The sequence below is a fragment of the Lacerta agilis genome, chromosome 13, assembly GCF_009819535.1.
Source record: "Lacerta agilis isolate rLacAgi1 chromosome 13, rLacAgi1.pri, whole genome shotgun sequence".
Lineage (NCBI taxonomy): Eukaryota > Metazoa > Chordata > Lepidosauria > Squamata > Lacertidae > Lacerta > Lacerta agilis.
Window position 1 is genome coordinate 15960054 of NC_046324.1, and position 19446 is coordinate 15979499.

The 19446-nt window shown below is 45.4% G+C and overlaps 1 protein-coding gene across 7 annotated transcripts in view; it reads right to left on the minus strand.

The window, feature by feature from the left end:
- Nucleotides 1–420: 420 nt before the first annotated feature.
- The window catches only part of ZFAND6 (zinc finger AN1-type containing 6), an 83431-nt gene continuing 64405 nt past the window's right edge, over nt 421–19446 (minus strand). For 5 of the 7 annotated variants that reach the window (XM_033166702.1, XM_033166698.1, XM_033166703.1 and 2 more), the window contains exons 3-7: nt 18819–18930; nt 17649–17755; nt 12000–12221; nt 2920–3033; nt 421–1678 (exon numbers count right to left, since the gene is read on the minus strand). In XM_033166702.1, the coding sequence (XP_033022593.1) occupies nt 1530–1678; nt 2920–3033; nt 12000–12221; nt 17649–17755; nt 18819–18930 (704 nt within the window). In that variant the 3' untranslated portion in view covers nt 421–1529. The remainder of the gene's footprint in view (nt 1679–2919; nt 3034–11999; nt 12222–17648; nt 17756–18818; nt 18931–19446) is intronic. The other 2 variants (XM_033166704.1, XM_033166705.1) reach the window with 2 other exon arrangements.

The following is a 19446-nucleotide window of genomic DNA, read 5'->3' on the forward strand; positions in this document are numbered from 1 at the left end:
AGCATCCCTAACAAACTGCTGTTCCCAGAATTCTGGGGGGGGCACACACTTTAAATGAGTTTGGCGTGGTGCTGACGAGGGTGGACAGATTCTGTATGGGTGACTGCAGCAAACTGAGCCATAGCTCAGTGTGGGGAGACCATGCTCTGTATGCCGATTCCAGACCCTCTCCGTCCTACCTGGAGGTGCTGGGGATTAAACCTGGGACCTCCTGGTGCAAACCCCGATACTCTACCACTCCATCCATAGAATTGTGGAGTGGGAAGGGTCCCCGAGAGTCATCTTGTCCAGCTCTCTGCAATGCAGGAATCTCACCTGCAGCATTCATGGCCATCCAACCTCTGCTTAAAAATCTCCAAAGGAGAGTCCACCCCCTTCCGAAGGTGTCCTTCCGGGTACAAAGCAACTCGTACCATCGCCTCCAAATCCCAATTTTTTAAAATTTTATTTTAATCAAAGTTAAAGACGTGGATGAACATAAATACAATACAGTTAAAACTTCATCATTCTTCATATTGGTGTACATAAAGGACCCAATAACATAAACCCCAAGAAAACCTGCAGTCGGCAAGGAAGTGCAGACAACCCCCCGCCCTCCCCCCGTCCCAGAACACACACACACACACACACACACAGGGGAGAAGGGTGTGGGAAGAAATATCCTAGAAGTTATCTCTGTAAAGGAAAAACAAAAATCCCACACACAAATCTCAGAATTCTCTCTCTCTCTTTCTCTCTCTCTCTCTCTCTCTCACACACACACACGCTCAGACTCACGCATTACACATGATTCATACATAAATAGGTAGTGGGGGTGCAAACAAGCTATTATGCTAACGTATGTATAAACCTTTGTTAATGGGGGAGGAGAACGGAAAACAAAACTAAAACAAAAACCCAAGCAGCCGCAATGATTAAAATACATTCAGTTACTGATCGCTAGTTGTGCCGTACGAGGCGTTATGGAGGGGGGGGGAGGGAAATCGTGCTGCAGAGAAAAGGAAAGGAAAGCTATATACAAACAAAAGAGGAAAATTCCCCGAAAAACAAAAACGGCCAGGTTAATGCATGCATGTTTGAGTACAACAACAGAAGAGAGAGGAAATACAAACAAAAGCGCTGCTGCCTTCCGATATATCTCTGTGTCGGTATTATAAAAAGCCCTCTGCACTCGACTAAAATTAAAAATTATTTCCAAAGGATAATACTTGAATAGCCATCTATTTATTCAGGGGGCCCCACAGGGACTCCTATAGTGAATCTCACAAGTGTAAAGGTTGCTTAACTCTTCAGCTGTTGTGTTGGTGGTGGGGGCATTGCAATAAAGTTTAGTCAGGTTCTAAAAGGGAGAGGGGGGCTATGCTTTCGGATGACATGCATGATTCGGCATGACTAAAGCAGGAGGGGAGGAAGAATGGGAAGGGGGTGGGCGAGGGGAAGAAGCTCAAGTCAATTTCATCTGCAGATGGTCATAATTTTTTTTTGTTTTTTTGTTTTTTTGTTTAATATTCCAGCTAGAGTGTAGCAGTTCAAATCTTCTGGATCTTTTCCCCGACGACTACAGGATTCTCTTTTCTGATCTTCTCGGCTGCGTCCGCTTTGTAATTGTAAGAGCAACTGTGGACGTCTGAGTAGCGGTGGACGCCGCAGTAAACATGGCCGCATCTGCATTCAAATCCTGCGGAGGAGAGAAGACAGGGAGGCTGTAAGAGGCCTGGGGGTCAGGAGGAAGGCGGGGTGTACTTCCTTTGCTCGAAGCTCCTAGCGGGGCAGGAGAGCTGAATTTAATGTCTATGCATTTCACATCTGGCAATGCAGGGATCTCAACTGCAGCATCCATGGCAGATGGCCACCTATCCAATTTAAAAATCTCCAAGGAAGGAGAGTCAACCCCCTTCCGAGGGAGTCCTTTCAGCCACACACCCATGTACAAAGCAACGCGTACCCCTTTGGTTTCAGATAGTACATGGGTAGCCGAGTCTAAAAAGCCCAGGGCACAAATTTTCACGGACCTCTAGCGGCTATGGTGGCTCATTTGCAAGAAGTAATGTGTTTAGCGTCCGTTCTGGAAGTGTAGACTCGATTCGGGCCAAACCAAGCCTTCTGGGTGTGTATTGTGCTGCAGGGACCCACAAAGTAATTTGCTGCACAAAATTTCAGATCAGACTGGTTGAAAGGCTGCTTGGCAGCTCATCACAAGTTGAAGGGCACAGCGACTTGTGACACCAGTGATGTTAATAATAAATACACCATTTCATTATTACTTATGCTCAGAACCTTCACAACTTGCCCTTCAGCTTGGTGGATTGCCAAGTTACAACTTACATAAAGAAAACACAGGTCTTATAAAACTAGCATTAAAAAAAACACAAGTCTTATAAAAACCCAATTTAACAATTAAGAGCAGTGAAAGCCACAGAGCAGGTTACCTACCGTAATTAGCAGTAACAATAAGATGCATCAAATAGCAGCTGCTATAAAGATACAGTGGTACCTTGGTTTAAGAACAGCTTAGTTTATGAGCAACTTGGATTAAGAATACTGCAAACCCGGAAGTAGGTGTTTTGGCTTGTGAACTTTGCCTTGGAAGCAGAACATATTCAGTGTGTTCCATTTATAAATTGAGTCCTCTGCTGCTATAGGAAAGCACGCCATGGTTTAAGAACGCTTTGCCTTAAGAATGGACTTCCAGAACGGATTACCGGTAAGTTCGTAAACCAAGGTACCACTGTAGTTTAAGAGACACACACAAAATCACCAAATTTTGCACCACCTCCTCTAAACGGGGGAGCAAAAGGCAGGGGCTGGTTTGAGCTCAATGTTAGAGGATCAAGACGTGTCTATTTCAAAGGCAGAAGTAAGCTCTTACTGTTGATCTACAGCTCGCATTTCCAGTTACTGAAATGAAAAGGAACTTACCGGTAAGCCCAACCTTCTTCCGGCACATGAAGCAGCGAGTTTTTTTCTGTTTTGGTTTGTCGAGTGATTTCTCTTGTTCTTCAGAGGATGGCTCTGCGCTATCTGATGCTGAAGCTGCGGGGAAAGAGAGCAAAAAGATGTGAGAGAGATAAAGACAAGGCAAAAATCTGAACTTTGCAGTTTCGGGTCCTGCGCCCTCGGGGTTTAAATTCCTCCCTCGAAGACCCAAATCTGGCCACGTCCAGAACTTTAACCAGATTCCTCCATCGTTTAAATATTCCAGAAGGCTCCATCGTACACTCACCACCTTGTTTAATCTCTCTGCAGGTCACGAGAGGCGGAAATCAAGCTGAAGACTGAGATTTAGCTTCGTATTCAGAGGCAGTTGGAAATTTATTTGCAAAGGGAAATGATGGCTGTATGCTGCTCACATGAAAATCTCCCACACCAAAGGGGTTACTCGACAGGAAGCCTGCACCCCGCTTGCTCCCCTGGATGCACACAGAGCACTTCATGCGCTGGAAACCCAGCAGAGAGGCTCAATACACAGCCTTGTTTGGGGAGTATAAGGGGATGTGTGCAACACTGCCTTGGCCAAGCACAACAGACTTCTGCTCACCCAACAAGCCTTCCTCTTCCTCTCCCTCCCCTGTTCAGCCCCCAGAGGCTCTGCTCTAGAGGGTTTAGGGCTCCTCTGGAGCAGTGGTGTACTGGGCGGGGGTCTGAGGGGTGGTGGCCTCCGGTGCAAAATTATGAGAGGTGCACAACCAGACAACCAACAGTATGGCTGAGCTCCTGCCACCTTCCGGAGCTGCAGGGAGGCAAGATGCACCTGGTCTGAGCCTTCAGGGCTGGGACAGCGCCTCCTCCATGCGGCTGATGCCCCAATGAGGTTGGACCAGCTCGCCCTTTCCTCCCCCAATGCCCACACCCCAGTCCACCAGAGGGATGCAACACTTGCCCTGCCCTGGGCACCAGCAACCCACGCTAAGCCACTGCTTCAGAGCAGATCTTTTTAAAAATAAAATAATAACAATAATCAACAATTCATACACTGATTTAACACCAGGGTGTTTGTTTGTATGTGTGTGTGTTTAACTACGTAAGTTTTATCTTCTCCCAATAACATAAGAAGATCCCTGGTGGATCAGGCCAATGGCTCAACTAGTCCAGCATCCTGTTCTCACAGAGAACAACCAGATGCCCATGGAAAGCCCCAAAGCAGTACCCGAGAGCACAACAGCACTCTCTCCCTCCTGCAGTTTCCAGTAACTGGTATTCAGAAGCATTACTGCCTCTGACCATGGAAGTAGAACGTAGCCTCTCCCTCCTCTGCCATGAATTTGTCCAATCCTCTTTTCAAGCCATCTAGATCAATGGTGGCCATTGCTGAATCCTGTAGGAGGGAGTTCCATCATTTAACTCCTCGCTTACCCTCAATCCAATGTACATTAACATCATGTTTTTCTTTTATTTCTCATACAGAAGAGGAAACAATACAGGTATTGTTTTCCATAGCAAAGAAGCTGGACATTCTAAGGGCAAACAACTTACGTTGTTGTTGTTGTTTTTAAAGAAAAAGGGAAACGAAAAGAGGAACGCCAATTGTTGAAGAATGGATTGTGCAAAGATGGGAAATTGTAATATGGTTAAATAAATGAATATAGCAAGGGTTAGGGGAGGGAAGACAACAGAACAATATTTTTTTTAATGGCAAAATGGGGTATGTTTCTTATGCAGTGGAGCAACAGAGCTCCAGAAAATGTTCAGCCTTATGTATGGTTGTGGGTTTCTTGCAACACAATTCATTTTACGTTGAAATCTTTGATATACAGGGTATGTATTGATAATAACAAAATTAAAAAGCACTATAGTTTCTAAGCAGTATACAATGAGGTACAAAACAGACACAAAAGATAAAGTCAAATTATCCATAAAATCTTGGGGGGGGGGGGGAGGAACCTTACTTAAAAAGCCTGCTGAACTAAAAAGGTCTTCACAAAGCACCCAAAGTTCAAAAGGGAGGGGATCTGTCTGATCTCAGCCAGGAGAGATGTCCACAGAGTCGGCCCCACATTACTGACTGCATGGCTCCTGGTGGATGCAAGCTGTGCATCTACCGGTAAGTCACAAGAGACCAATAGCAGTGACACTCCCCTAAACACCTGTGATCAGCTAAGGATCTGAGGAATAAGGTATCCTGGGCCCAAGCTGTTAAGGGTCTTGTTTTGGGAGCACACTGCAGAGAAGGAGGGGGGAAGTTGGAAGCCCCCTGGAACAGAATTTGGGAGTGTGCAGGGAGCTGCAAAGGAGAGGGTGAGGAAAGGGAGCACCCCAACAGGAATCACAACTAAAGAATCCCCACCGAGCCACAGTTAACTCACAATATACAAAACATTTTCATTTTTTGGGCAAGCCTCACAAAGTGGCTGGCATAAATAATAATTACCATGCCAGTAATTTATGTCTACGCCGCAACTTATCACTGTGCTCCGCAAGAGAGGGACTCCTGCGGACGCAACCTCATTAGGAGATCTGCTCCATGCCATAAAAGCAGAATAATAATCCTGAAATCATCACACACCTTTAAAACAGGGAGAGAAATGTGAACTTCAGTTCAATAAGGCTGGAAGTGTGCACCTTTAGTTTTAGTTGTCTTCATGAATTGGCTTAAATACCACTCCTAGTCTGAAATAAGACTGAAATAATGACATCTGAAGTGGGCCACTAACTGCTGACATAGGGAGTTATATAACACTGAAAACATGTCTTTGCAGACAGCCTTAAAAGTCATTGAAACACAGAACCCTAACACAACTCCTCAATATAATCTTTGAAGATTGCCTAGGTCTTCCAATTGGTGGGTGAGGACTCACTGGTGGTCTGTGGTCTGATCCAAGGTGGGTTGCAACAGGCATATTACCACCATGCAAATGTATGGTGAAAGATTGAGAAATGGGTCCCCAAATGCATGTTTGGGTCTTGGGTCTCTGAAAAGGCTTGAGTTGCCTTGTGTAGAACAAGTTAAGCAGTTGCAGCTCCCAGAGCCAGCAAAGAAGGCAATGCATTTTACTTACAGCCAGTGCTTCCCCCCCCCCCCCCAAGAAAAAATAGGTGCCAGAACTCACCATTAAGTTGTTACAGCAAGTCACCAGGCGACTTGGGGCAGCCCTGAACGGGTGCCGGTTTGACAACAGCTGCATTCAGTGTCCGAGGAGGTGCTAAAAACTATGACAAGCTGTCTCCCTAGCTGGTTTGGGGGTTACCCCTGGTCCTGGTGCAGGTCAAATAATCGCACCTCCGCCGCCCTTGAATAAACACGTGTGCAATGGTAGAGGCCTAGCTTAAAAGCTTAAGGCCCACTGCAACTACATGGGAGATGGATTGAAGAAAAGGAAATCTGAATTGGCTCCGTCCCATAGCTTGAGCAATTGCACCTAGGAGCAGCTAGGAGCTTGGTGGAGTCATAGATCTAAAAGAAAGTGTGGACTCGCACACACTGGCCACCATCCATTTTGACTTGAAATGTTCATTTTCATACTTTCTCAGAAGTATGTAGAGGCAAGAAGCAGGCAGGGGAATTGCCGGTCCTCAATGGCACTCGCCTGAGTAGTGCCAGAAACCAGAGTCTAAAATTACCTAAGCACATCACTATTAAAGCGAGATAAATTCACGTTGCAAGCCATTGGTTGGAACAAGGCAGAGATTAGGTAAAAGGTTTTACAATCATAACCCTGCCCTCCCAACATCTGATGCGTAACAGTAGTTCATGCAATGGTGACTTTGAGATTAGACTACTGCAATGTGCTCTACGTGGGGCTTTCCTTGAGCTTGATCTGGAAGCTGCAGGGAGTGCAGAATGCTGCAGCGTAACTGCTGCCAGGAACGAGACTTTGTCAGCTTATAACACTTTTGCTCAGAGGCCTGTGCTGGTTGCCAATTCGCTAGTGGGACAAGTTCAAGGTAACAACCCTTCACAGTTTGGGACCAGTTGACTCGCATACCCCATATATACCCACTTGACCACTTGCATAAAATGTTTTTATCCGGTGCCGAAAAGTACAGTGAAGGCTCCTGCCTGATATCAAGAGGCAGGGAGTTCCGATGTATAGGTGCGGCAACGCTAAAAAATTTGATTCCTTACAAATGCGGAATGAGTATTATGTGGTCCCTGCAACAAAGCGGTCGAGGGAGAATAAATGGGGTGAACTTAAGAGTAAATAAAGGAGAAAAATCAAACAGAACTCTCAGCCTCTTGCATTGAGGAGCTTACAGCCTTAAATACATTTAATTGCATTGCTATATCCTGCATCACTGGGGATCCCCAAGAGCCAGACCTTGGTTTGCTTGGCTTCAGAAAGGTGGCTACATCGTGTGCCTTTGGACCAAAGCTCCAGGAACATACCATCAATTGTGGGGTGAGACAACAAATGGAGACGTATGGGAAGTGTGTGTGGGGTGTATATCAGCAACAATTAAAATGTCTGCTTAGTTTTGGAACAGGGTGAGGGACCAAGAGATAAAGTCAACACCTTCATGGAAGAGGTGGGTTTTGAGGGGGAGAGTGACCCGGCTCCAAGCAGTACTGTGACTTTTTATGCCCTATTACTCTGCACTCCCCAAAAGATTGGCTTGTCCCTGTGTTGCTCTGAACTTAAAAGATGCTAACGTATCCAGCAACAGCTAGAGGGGGCACTTGTGCAACACCCCAAAAATAAGAGAAAGTTCACTGCCAAAACAACAAAAAGGCACATATTTGCATACACTAATTTAGATGCAAATTTAAAATCAATTAGCTTTTTTTTTTTAAAAAAAGGAGGTAAGAAACACCTCACCCTAGTGGGGGAAGAGTGTGGCCATGTGATCTGCATGCTTGCAGGTGATCATTGTGGATGGGCAACTAACATTTCTGAGAAGTAGTTTCATTTGTGCAGCACCAGCGGCTGGATGTTTTTACCCTTATGTTTTTAATAATCTAAGTTGATTACTGTATTTTATTCTTGTTGCAGACCACTTGTGAGATTTTGTTGTTATGGGAAGCCATTCAAAAATTCAACACACCTCTCCTAAGAGGCAGGAAACTGCTAGGCAGCTTAGTTCATAAAGTACTTTTTTTAGAATTCCCTGCTCTGACCTTTGGACGTCACGAAACAAACTGATTGTCCCCGGCAGAATACGGCCGGAGGACGAATGTACATAAAAGTCAGCTCCAGGACAGACAGACAAATACAGAAAGGGGAGGGGGGAGTGTTGAAAACCTAACTGCAAAGTTAGATGAAATATGGCAACTGGTTGGAGTTACAAGGCTTTGATCGAGGAGTTTTATTATACCAGAGCCCACTAGGAGGAACAGGGAACAGAGTAGCAATTTGGGCAGGACTCAGTTTCCAGAACAGCCAAAAAAAAATTCAAAGACCAAACTCTGTGCCAGGATGCAACAGCGGAGCAAAAGCATCGAACATTAAGGTAACCTGTTGAATGAACAAGGAGCAATATCATACTGGCGGAGGGGAAGTCCATGCATAGCACTGACCTCCCCTCTCTCTGCCAATAATACGGACAAGACTGAGATACAATCCAGCAGGAGGGAATAAGGATGTGTCATTTCCCTGATGCGGCCTTTTGCTAATAGAGGAGGGGAATCCCATGGCTAGACCGTGCCAACCTGTACCTGAGTTACAGACAACTGCACAATGCACAGGGCGAAAGACAGCAGACAGTATCAATGGAGATCCCAAGCCTGCTCAAGGTATCTGGCGAACGATGTGCATCCAGTTTCAACTCAGGGAGGAAATAGTAATTTAAATGTGCTCCAAGTACTAGAAGTTTGGAGCGCATTGCTCAAACAGCAAAGGAGAGATTATTTACAGCAGCCATTGCCAAACAGGTGCCCTCTGGAGATGTTTTTGTCTCACAATTCCCACCACTGTGGTTTCCTCCTGATGGTCTTGGCTAATAAAACTGCACCTGCTCCCCAGTTCCAAAGAGAGCACAGAGGTTCTCTCTGGGTGCTGCTGGACCACAATTCCTCTCACTCCTGGCTATTGACCATGCTGGCAGAAGCTGATGGGAGCTGGAGTCCTTCAACATCTAGAGGGCCACAAGCTACCCACCCCTGCCTTATGCCAGACTTTCACTGTCTACAGACTATATTCTTGAATCAAGCTGCTCTTGGAGGAGGTGACAGATGAAGTCACACAAGAACATTTTACGCACTGGCCAGGATCCAAGGAACCGTGCAATGAGTTCTGTACAGCTGAAAGGAGAATTTAGATGTTCTTTCTTCCCAAATGAGGAGGAAGCAGTGCTCAGTGGAAGAGCATATGTTCTGCATGCAGAAAATCCCAAAGCTCTATCCTTTGCACAGTGGAACCTCGGTTGTCAAACGCTTCGGAAGTTGAACAATTCAAAACCCGAACGCTGACAACCCGGAAGAAGAAGAAGAGGAGTTTGGATTTGATATCCCGCTTTTCACTACCCGAAGGAGTCTCAAAGCGGCTAACATTCTCCTTTCCCTTTCTCCCCCACAACAAACACTCTGTGAGGTGAGTGAGGCTGAGAGACTTCAGAGAAGTGTGACTAGCCCAAGGTCACCCAACAGCTGCATTTGGAGGAGCGGAGACGTGAACCCGGTTCACCAGATTACGAGTCCACCGCTCTTAACCACTACACCACACTGGCTGAACAGCTTAGGGAGGAGTTACCCAGTTTTGAGATCATGACAAGAGAACAAGAAGGGAGGGAGCAGCTAGTGGAGACGTCACTTGAGAGTGTGGGGGACCCCCCCCCTCACCATGGACTGAGACATGAACCCGGTTCCCCAGATTACAAGTCTACCACTCTTAACCACTACACCACACTGGCTCTGAAGTGAACACTTCCTTTTTTGATGACACCTCGAATGGCTTCCGCGGCACGTTTCTCCATTTCCCCCCTCCATTTTTTCAATGGATTTTGCCAACCGGCAATTGCGCCTGGGTTATCAAACGTTTTCGGAAGTCGAATGGTCTTCCGGTATGGATTACATTCGACAACTGAGGTTAATAATAATAATAATAATAATATTTATTATTTGTACCCCGCCCATCTGGCTGGATTTCCCCAGCCACTCTGGGCGGCTTCCAACAAAAATCACTGTACCTCCAGTTAAATCTTCAGTTTAAAGGGAGGAGGTTATATGCTGGGAGCAGTAAAACTTAGGTTAGATGGAGAAGCTGCCTGACCTGGCATACAGCAGCAACTTACACTTCTCTGCTGCACATCAGACTACATCTGGAATGGGGGGGGATTTGAAGCATTCTGAGATATGGCACTGGGTGTGTGGGGTTCCCCTTAGCCACAGAAGGAAAGTCAAAAAGATCTAATACAAGCCACTGGGTGCACATTTCTTTTGGAGCTGGCCACTGATCTCATTGTTCCTTATATGAACAGAAAACAACCTTTTACAAGGAAAGGGGAGGCTGGTGCTTGAATGTGCTGATAGCAAGAGGGGAGGGAGGAATCGTACACACAAACACACAGAGCCACCAGCAAGCACATCAGAGGCAAATGAAAAGCCTGGACATCAGGAAGGGTGCACTTAATGGTTAAAGCTTTTGTTTTTCCAGCTACACCCTTGTTCTTTACAGAACAGCATGAAGTTGAAAGATCTGGAGCTGCAAATGGAAGTATGAATTTAAAAGAGAGAAAGAAAAAGAGAGGTTATTAGAGCAGGATTAGGACACAGAATAAAGATATACAGACATCTGAATGCAGAAACATGCAGAAAAAGGTGGGAAACTGCTAAGGTAAGCCTACTCTTTCTCAAAGGTAGCTTTAAAAGAAGAGCATTTTAAATTAGCAACTATGCCATGCATATAACAAAGTTAGTAGCAGAATCATGTTAAAAGACATTAGCAAATAGAGGACAATGTCTAGACCCAAGATTGGGGGGGAAGGATGGGATAAAAAGTGTTTGAGGTCTGGCTCACTGCCAAGTGCTAAGACTGGGCACAATCTAGAAAGCTTAGCACTTTTGAATTCCCATGCATCCCAGCAGGAGAATTACACACAGGGTCAGATCTCCGCCTTTGAAATGAACAGGTTTAAAAAGAGTACTAGATCGGGCCCATCTACATACTATCAGAACTAGATGCTTATTTCTCTCTATGCTCCATTTTACCTAATCCAGCGTTTCCAAAACTTTTAGAATCTGGGGCACAGTTCCCTCGGACCATTTTTGAGAGTGGAATGGAGAGATGTCTCATTCTTTCGCTGCTTCCTTTTCTCATGCAGCTTTTAGACCAAGTGTGGTCTAAGATGCTGCTGAACTACACCTCCCATCATCCCTGGCTAGGGCTGATTGGAGTTGCAGTTCAGTAACATCTGGAGGGCCAGGGGTTCATCCCACACCTGTTTTAGACGAACAGCGCGGGCCTCCTTTTCGTGGCTGCCAGAGAGCACATCTAAAATTGCACCCAGCGCCCCCTTTCACCCCGGATGCAGGGTTGGGACATTTCTATGATTCACCTGTTGCCTTCTCTGCTGCATTGCAAGGTGCTGTCAGGGAAATTTTGGTGTTTCCTTATACCCTTTCATTCGGATGATATCGCTGCCAATAAGAGTGGCAGAAACAGTGTGTGGGTGTAGATCAGGGGTGAGGAACCTTCTGGGAGTCGCACGCTGACAGTGGGTGAGGCCAGAGGCAAAAGTGGACAGAGCAATGGATGTGATCTTAGTGCAGTAGTGCAGATCCCAGCCATGCAAAAGCAAGGGGTTCCCCTGACACCACCTCTTCTCCATCTAGACAAGCAGAGACACCATCACAGTTCCGGAACACATATCGGCCGGGCAAAAGAACTCAAGGAGGGCAGCGGGCAAGGGGTGCAACCTGGGGCAAGGGCAAAGGTGAGGTTCCCCACCCCTGGTGGAGGTCATTGCTGGGGAAGAGTGCATCCCTACAGAGCGAATGCGCCTGGTTTGGGCACTCGTTTTAACCAAGGTTCATTTTCCAGCCCCTCTCATGGCACACACTTGCTTCCTGGCCCAGCCCAGTTTGGGAATCACTGCTATAACCTACATTAACAAGGAAACTCACTTACCTACTGTGTTTAGTGTTAAATCTGTATCGCGCCTCTTCGTTTTCACTCTCGAGTTCTCATCCGGGAAATCGGGATCATCTATATTAGTTTCTATGCTTGCATCATAATCACACTCTGTTTCTGAGCCCCTGGTAGTGTCAGGTAAATCTGAGTTATCCATCGACAATTCCTCTCCGGTACTGTCTATTGAAATTGTTTCGGCAAGGTCCACTGATGTTGGTTCTATTTATTCAACGGGACATGTATTTTAGGTATGTATTTTTATTCTTTAGAAAACACACACACGCACACAAACATGCTGCGTAGTCAAGTTTGAAAGTGGTTTTCCTTCGTTTATTGTTCAAAACGGACCCACCCACTCCTACAGTTCCTTGCACCCGAGGGCTACAGCAGCGCAGGGCTGATCGACTCTGCGCGCATAGCCATCAAGGGTGATGGTGGCGAGCGAGGACTGCTTAGCAAGGGATGCGATTTTGATCTGCTTGGGAACAGAGGAAAAGTGTTGGGAGTGTAGATGGGAGAAAGTTAAGCAAAGATATGAATGAAGTTTTCCCACCCTGTAGGAAGTGGTCCCCCCTTCCCCCTTTTCTTAGCTACAATAGGACCAATTCCTTTGTGCAAGGATTCAGAAGGACAATTCTTCTAGCAAAGAGGTAATTGCAACTGAGTGAGCACTGGAAAGTGGGGAGAATATCAGAAATGCAATATACATGAATGTCATGAAGCAACATGGGTACCCTCAGGCAAACAGCTCTTGTGGTCTGGAGGTATGCAAAAAGTCCTGCCTACTCTGCTTCATGCATTCAACCCCCTTGATAAATTGCGGCATACAAATATTTTAAATGACACAAAAATTATTTCTCTTCGTCCCCACTACACAGAAAGCTATTTTACATGGCTAAATCTACACGTGGCTTTCAGATTTTCAGCATAAGTGCTGACACACACTGGAAAGTTAGTACAGTGGTACCTCGGAAGTCAAACATAACCTGTTCTGGAAGTCTGTACAAATTCCAAAACGTTCGGAAACCAAGGTGCGGCTTCCGATTGGCTGCAGGAAGTTCCTGCTGACAATCAGAAGCTGCGGAAGCCCCGTCAGATGTTCAGGTTCCAAAGAACGTTCGCAAACCGGAACACTCACTTCCGGGTTTGCGGCATTTGGGAGCCAAAATGTTCGAATTGCAAGTTGTTCGCCAACCAAGGTACGGCTGTAATGGCTTCCCAGTGTATTTATCCAAAGCAAAATGCCCAATATGTGCAGCTCGAAGGTGGGCTGCATGTGAGAAATTGCTTTGTGCCAAATGGGATGGGTGGGGGGGGGGAGGAGACAATAAATTTCCCTTTCTGAAAATCCACATTGGGGCCATAGCCAAGGATATCAATTCACACATATTAAGGATGAGGATTCCTAAGTGCCCACCTTCAGGGATTTTGGGTGGGAGGGGCAGTTGATAAGAGGATGCGTAAGCCCAAGTTCTGATCCTTTCCAACTCCTGCTAAAGGAATTCCAGGTAGGAAGGCAGGCAAATATCTCTGTCTGAGACCTTGGAGAGTGATTACTCACCAGTCATTCAGCACTGGGCTAGAGGGTCCAACTGTGTGAAGGAAGCTGCCTTTTACCAGGTCCAACCATGGTCAACCTAGGCTAGTATTATCTACTTCAATTGCCAGTGGCATGTGGCTAACCATGGTTTAGCAGATATGTGCAGGTTCTCGGAGGGGAGACTGAGGTTGCTTTGCTCCTCCCCCTGGTGGTTCCGCTGCCGCACTAAGTCATGATTTGGCTTAGCATTCTGTCCCCACCAGGTTCATGGTTTAATTCTCCTGGAATTCTCCATGAGCCGTAAGCCACAGGACAAACCCTGATGACGGCTTGTTAGTCTGGAGAGAACTGAACTAACTATGAGCAAAGGCTCAGCTGAGTCACCAAGCCACAGTTTAGCAAGGCACATCAGAACAGAACTGGAAAAGAGCAAAGCAGTCACAACCTCCAAGAGTCCACACATTCATGCTAAACTGTGGTTTGGCTTAGTAGAACATTTTAGCCAGGCCAAGGGTTATTCAGGGTCTCAGGCAGAGAAAGAGATCTTTCTTCCTTGACCCCCTGTTTTTACTGGAGATGCCAGGGATTGAAATTATGACCTTCTGCATGCAAAACATGTGCTCTACCACTGAGCTATGGTTAGGAGGAGGAGCCTTGTACTATCCCAAACTGCAACCGCAGAAAGCTCATAGCAGTAAGTATGGATGGAACCGCAGTCCAAGGTATTTCCCGCATGTTGAATTTTACACAGACTCACACAATCCACATTTCACCGGACCAAACTATGTAGCTTTAGATCCACAGATATATTCAAGCATTATAGGCAAAAAAAATATGTTTTTAAGACTCTGACCTCTCTTTTCTACTTCATAAAAGAGTTGCTCAAATATATGACTCCAACTCATGTGAGCATTTGCTCCCCAAGTGAAATGCATTATCAATACTTTCAGTTCTTGATGCTACGCACAAGTTGTATCTTTAAAATATAATAGGAGAAACCAGCCACTGGGGCAATATATTGTAATGGGAATACACAGATTCATACCCTGTAGTGTCCTTTTGTAGATTGTGGAGAGAACTCCTGGCATACCAAAATTTCATACAGGCGAGCTTTCCACCAACTAAAGAGTTCAGCAGAATTTTGGAATCGCATTACATCTTCAAATCATCTATTTGAGATACAGACCATTTTATGGTTTCTCTGTTCACCAACAGAGACTTGACTAGTCATGACTTGGATTAACACAGGCACCCCCAAACTCGGCCCTCCAGATGTTTTGGGACTAAAATTCCCATCATCCCTGAGCACTGGTCCTGTTAGCTAGGAACGATGGGAGCTGTAGTCCCAAAACATCTGGAGGGCCGAGTTTGGGGATGCCTGGATTAACATATAACCAGGGGTCAGCAACCTAAGGCCAATGGACCGGAAGCGGCCCACGGAGGTTGTTTGACCGGCCCACAAGCCGCCCCCAAACCGAGGTGCCCACTTGCGTGCTGCGCTAAAGCGGTGCAGCGCAGCGCAGGGATTGCTTCTGTGGCGCTGGAAATCACATCTGTGCATGCGTAGATGCTGAAAATCGCAGGCGTGCGCGCGTGATCTGACCCATGGAGAGATCTCCGCGGGACAGATCCAGCCCAGGCAAGATAAACCTTACCAACCCCTGATATAAACAAAGTATATATATATATATATATATGGCACTGCATTTTGGCAACTTCGTTCTATTCTGTTTAGGCTTTGTGCCCCCTTCATTTATATTTCGCATCAGAGTTTATATCCCACCTTCACTCCACAAGAAACTGCGAAGCACACATGAGAGGGTTTGTTGCAGCATCCCTCAATGTGGTGCTTTCCAGATGTAGTCAGACTACAACTTCCATCACCCTTGGCCAGTGGTCATGCTCACAGTGCACCATCCACGGCTAGGAGACCCGGTTCACATTTCTTTTACAGGTGTGGTATCACACAATACAACACCCTAAGAATCAGATGGCTCCAAACAGAAAAGGGGGTTATGCCACGTTCACAGAGACAAATACAGCTGGTTTTAGCAAGGAAGAAAGCTTAGCTGCAGCTAAGGCTCTTTCCCTTCCCCACCCAGAAGTGGCTCAAGCCATTGAGTGGCCACATTTCCATACAGGCAAGAGACCACTGCTCAGTAGTGGAGTACATGCTTTGCATCAAGAAGCTCCCAAGTTCAATCCATGGACTCTTCAGTCAAAAATGAGCAGGTGGTGAGAAAATCCCTGCTTGGGATCCTGGAGTCACTGCCAGTCGGAACAGACAATGGCAGGCTCTTGGGGACAAATCATTAGACCTGGTAGAAGGCCCCTTCCTCTGACCTCAGTGTAGTGTTTTCTTTTAAAACCCCACACCAGTGCTTTGTTTTGAATATGCAGCAAATCAGAGCCCAGGCCACAAAACTAAAAGGCAGGTATTGCTTAGCTAAAAGAACGACAACGAAACAAACAAAAAACCCCCACCAAAGGCAGAAGATGTGATCAGTAGTCCAATGAGCACAAGGGGAGGGGGGGAAGCCCACAAGGGCTTCTCTTAAGAAAGGAAGAAACCCTGCTATGTTATACTGGGAGGGGACCAAAGGAAAATACAGATAAAGCTTTTCCTTACTCTAGTACACACGGCACTCGTCTAATACCCCTTTTCTTATCTCAAGGCCCTAGCTGTCAAGTGTGTGAACAAGACCCAGCTTAACTTGCAAGCCATCTGCAACAGCTCCCCCATGGCAGAAATGAGTACACAGAGATGGGTGTATGAGCTGAGTAAGGCTGCGCTTATGTCATTTCACTGCATCTTTCCAGAATGCGTGAGAGAGACAAAGAGCACTGCTGCTTGTGTTCCTGAATTTTAGGAATACTCAAATAATCTTAAGCACGCTTCACGTGGGGGTAAGTCTCACTGAACACAGTGAGACTCACTTCTGAGTAGGAAGGATCACATTGTTAACTGTATTAATGACATGGTTTAGAGTCACTGTGCAAAAAAAAAAAAACCCTAAAAGATGAAATTGGGCACAATCTGTTTTTAGAAGCACACCTGGAATGCTCAAAGGCAGGTTTGGGGGGCCCAGACTCTCCACTTTTATCTGTGCCCAAAGGACACAAGGATGTCCCAACATCCATCAAGGAAAGCTCAGTTCCACAAACAAAACATATAGCAATTTTAAAGGGGAATCTCCCTGAATGTCACTTTAAAAAACCCACACACATGCAAAGGAGTTCTGTGTTACCATGCTGATTTTAAAAAAATCTATTGTGGCAAGATTTTTATTTTTTTCCTGCATAAGCTCATGTCATAATAAGTCCCAGGACTCTCTTTCAGCAAAAGACTAACACAGGTACTTTTGCATAATTGCATTACTTGCAACACAACTGACAAGAAACTTTAAAGTCTGTTAGGCTTGTTGAAGTGAAATTCAGCTTTACATGTATAGGTGATTATTTTTTGTTTTGGCAAAGCCACAGGGTGCATTCAAATTAAGAGAGGTAAGCAAAGTTTGGATTCTCTTGAAATAAACTGGATGGCTGAAACATTCATGTCCATGGCATTAATCTGGATATTCAGTATATGACTGAATATAGCAAGATAAACAAACACACTCAAGCTTTGGAATGAAAAGGGGATTCAAAAGATGGGATTTACTGGAGTCCGAAACCAGTAAGATTAAATTTCTGGTCATGCAGAGCTGCTCACTCAACTATTTTATTTACCTCTTTCCAAAACGCTTAAACAGTAGTAATTTTTGGGGGGTGGAGAAGGCGAGAAATCCTGGCACATTCATGTGACAAAAATTATTAAGTGCTTAAAGATTCTCTCCACTCTTAAGGAGATGCAATTGTCAGCAAGCTCACTGGGAAATGCCATAAAACAAATCTGTGCAGGCCTGCAATCAAGGTGTACAATTCAAGTCTCCACTTTTCAGCTCTGGCCTCTGCAGTTTTTGACAACTGGCATTGTGGAGTTATTGATAACCAGCAGTAGATCAAGTAGGACAACAATATATGTTTTCTCTTCGTGTTTCAAGGCATTCCAAAAAAAACAAAAAAAACAAAGACAGTGAAGGCATCCAACTGGTTCATATACTAACCTTGGACATCTTCTCTTTCAGGTCCTGCCTTGTCCACTATGTCTGAACTTTCCACTTCACATGTTGCTACAGATTCTGCTAAGAGTGATGATGGGCTTGACACAGGGCTAGAAGCAGGGTGGCGGGGAGAGAATTTCTTTAGAAAGTAGTACAGTCTTTGCCATAACTAACACATGAAATATTCGCTTATAGAAGGCAACTGTTTCAACTGCTTATAAAGGCAACTTGATATTATAGACACCAGGGTTCGAGGCGCTACTGGGCCATGAGGCTTGCTAAGTGACCTGGAGTCAGTTCGTCTCTCTCTCTCTGCTGAGCCTACCTCACAAGATTGGCGTGAGGATAAACAGGGAACGGGAGCCACGGTCGTCGCCTTAAGCTCCTCGAAGGAAAGGCAGGACAGAAACAAAATTACAAAACGAATAAAATAACCCATCAGAAGCAAAGTATTTGTCCAAAGATAAGTACTGCCACCCATTGGACTGGCTGTAATTAAAGATGAGTGGATGAGGGCAGTGTCACATTTACCCCCACGGACTAGCCTCCACTGTGCTTATCTTGTATATTTAGCACAGAGCTCTGAAAATAATATACTTGTCTTTGAAAGACTGTTCAGAAGCTGGGGCCAGGCACTGGGACCAGTGTTGCCAGCACTGAAGCAGATTCACTGGCATGCTTCCAATTCAAAGTGCAAAATGGTTATCTTACAAGCGTTTAGGTCATACTTTGAGGTGAATATTTTGCTGTGCCATTGCCCATACCAACAAGTTTTAAGTGGAGATCTTCCCCAGTCAACATCTGTATGGGACCATCTTCGGGGAGTATCCCCGCAAATCAGGGTACTTTTACAAACCTCAAAGCACATCTGAGTATGGCAATGCCTCCCTCATATTTTCCTCTTCTGTCTAAGTAACCATCAGCACTCAGCACCTGAGTTTTGCTATTCTAGGGAACAGTGTAGAAAGACGGGGTCCTGCTCTGTCCCCAGATACATTAACAAAACTATCACAGACAGCTATAGTGCAGCACTCTCGATCCATAAAAAGGGAGAATGCTCTCATCCATGCAGTTACCATTCTGTCCCCAAAATAGAAAATGCCACAATTAACATTATGGTAACAATTCCACATAGACCTTTGACACACACAAAGACAGGATGGCAACGTTTACCTTGGCTGCATAGGTGGTACAGGTGTAGAATCTAGTGTTGATGAAGTTTCCTGGATGCTGCCTTCAGTGCATTGAACTGGTAAAGACTCAGTTAGGCTACTAACAGAAGTTGCTGAAAGAAGAGGCACTCGTGTTAAGAAAGCAATTGGCCATGCTAGAAGCCAACTGGTCACCATAGGCTTGATGCTGCAATCTTAGGGTTGGGGGAGACTTTGGGCTGTGATTATTTCAGGGCAGCATGATATCTACACCTAAGTTATTAACCACACCTCGGTTGCTTAGAGCAGTGTTTTTCAACCTTTTTTGGGCAAAGGCACACTTGTTTCATGAAAAAAATCACGAGGCACACCACCATTAGAAAATGTTAAAAAAATTAACTCTGTGCCTATATTGACTATATATAAAGTAATTCTCTTTAATAGGAATCAAATAAACACAAAGAAAGTATTTTATAATTCTTGGACTTAAGAGCAGGGGTCCCCAAACTAAGACCCAGGGGCCGGATGTGGCCCAATCACCTTCTAAATGCTGCCCACGGATGGTCCAGGAATCAGCGTGTTTTTACAGAATTGGAACCTGTCCTTTTATTTAAAATGCATCTCTGGGTTATTTGTGGGGCATAGGAATT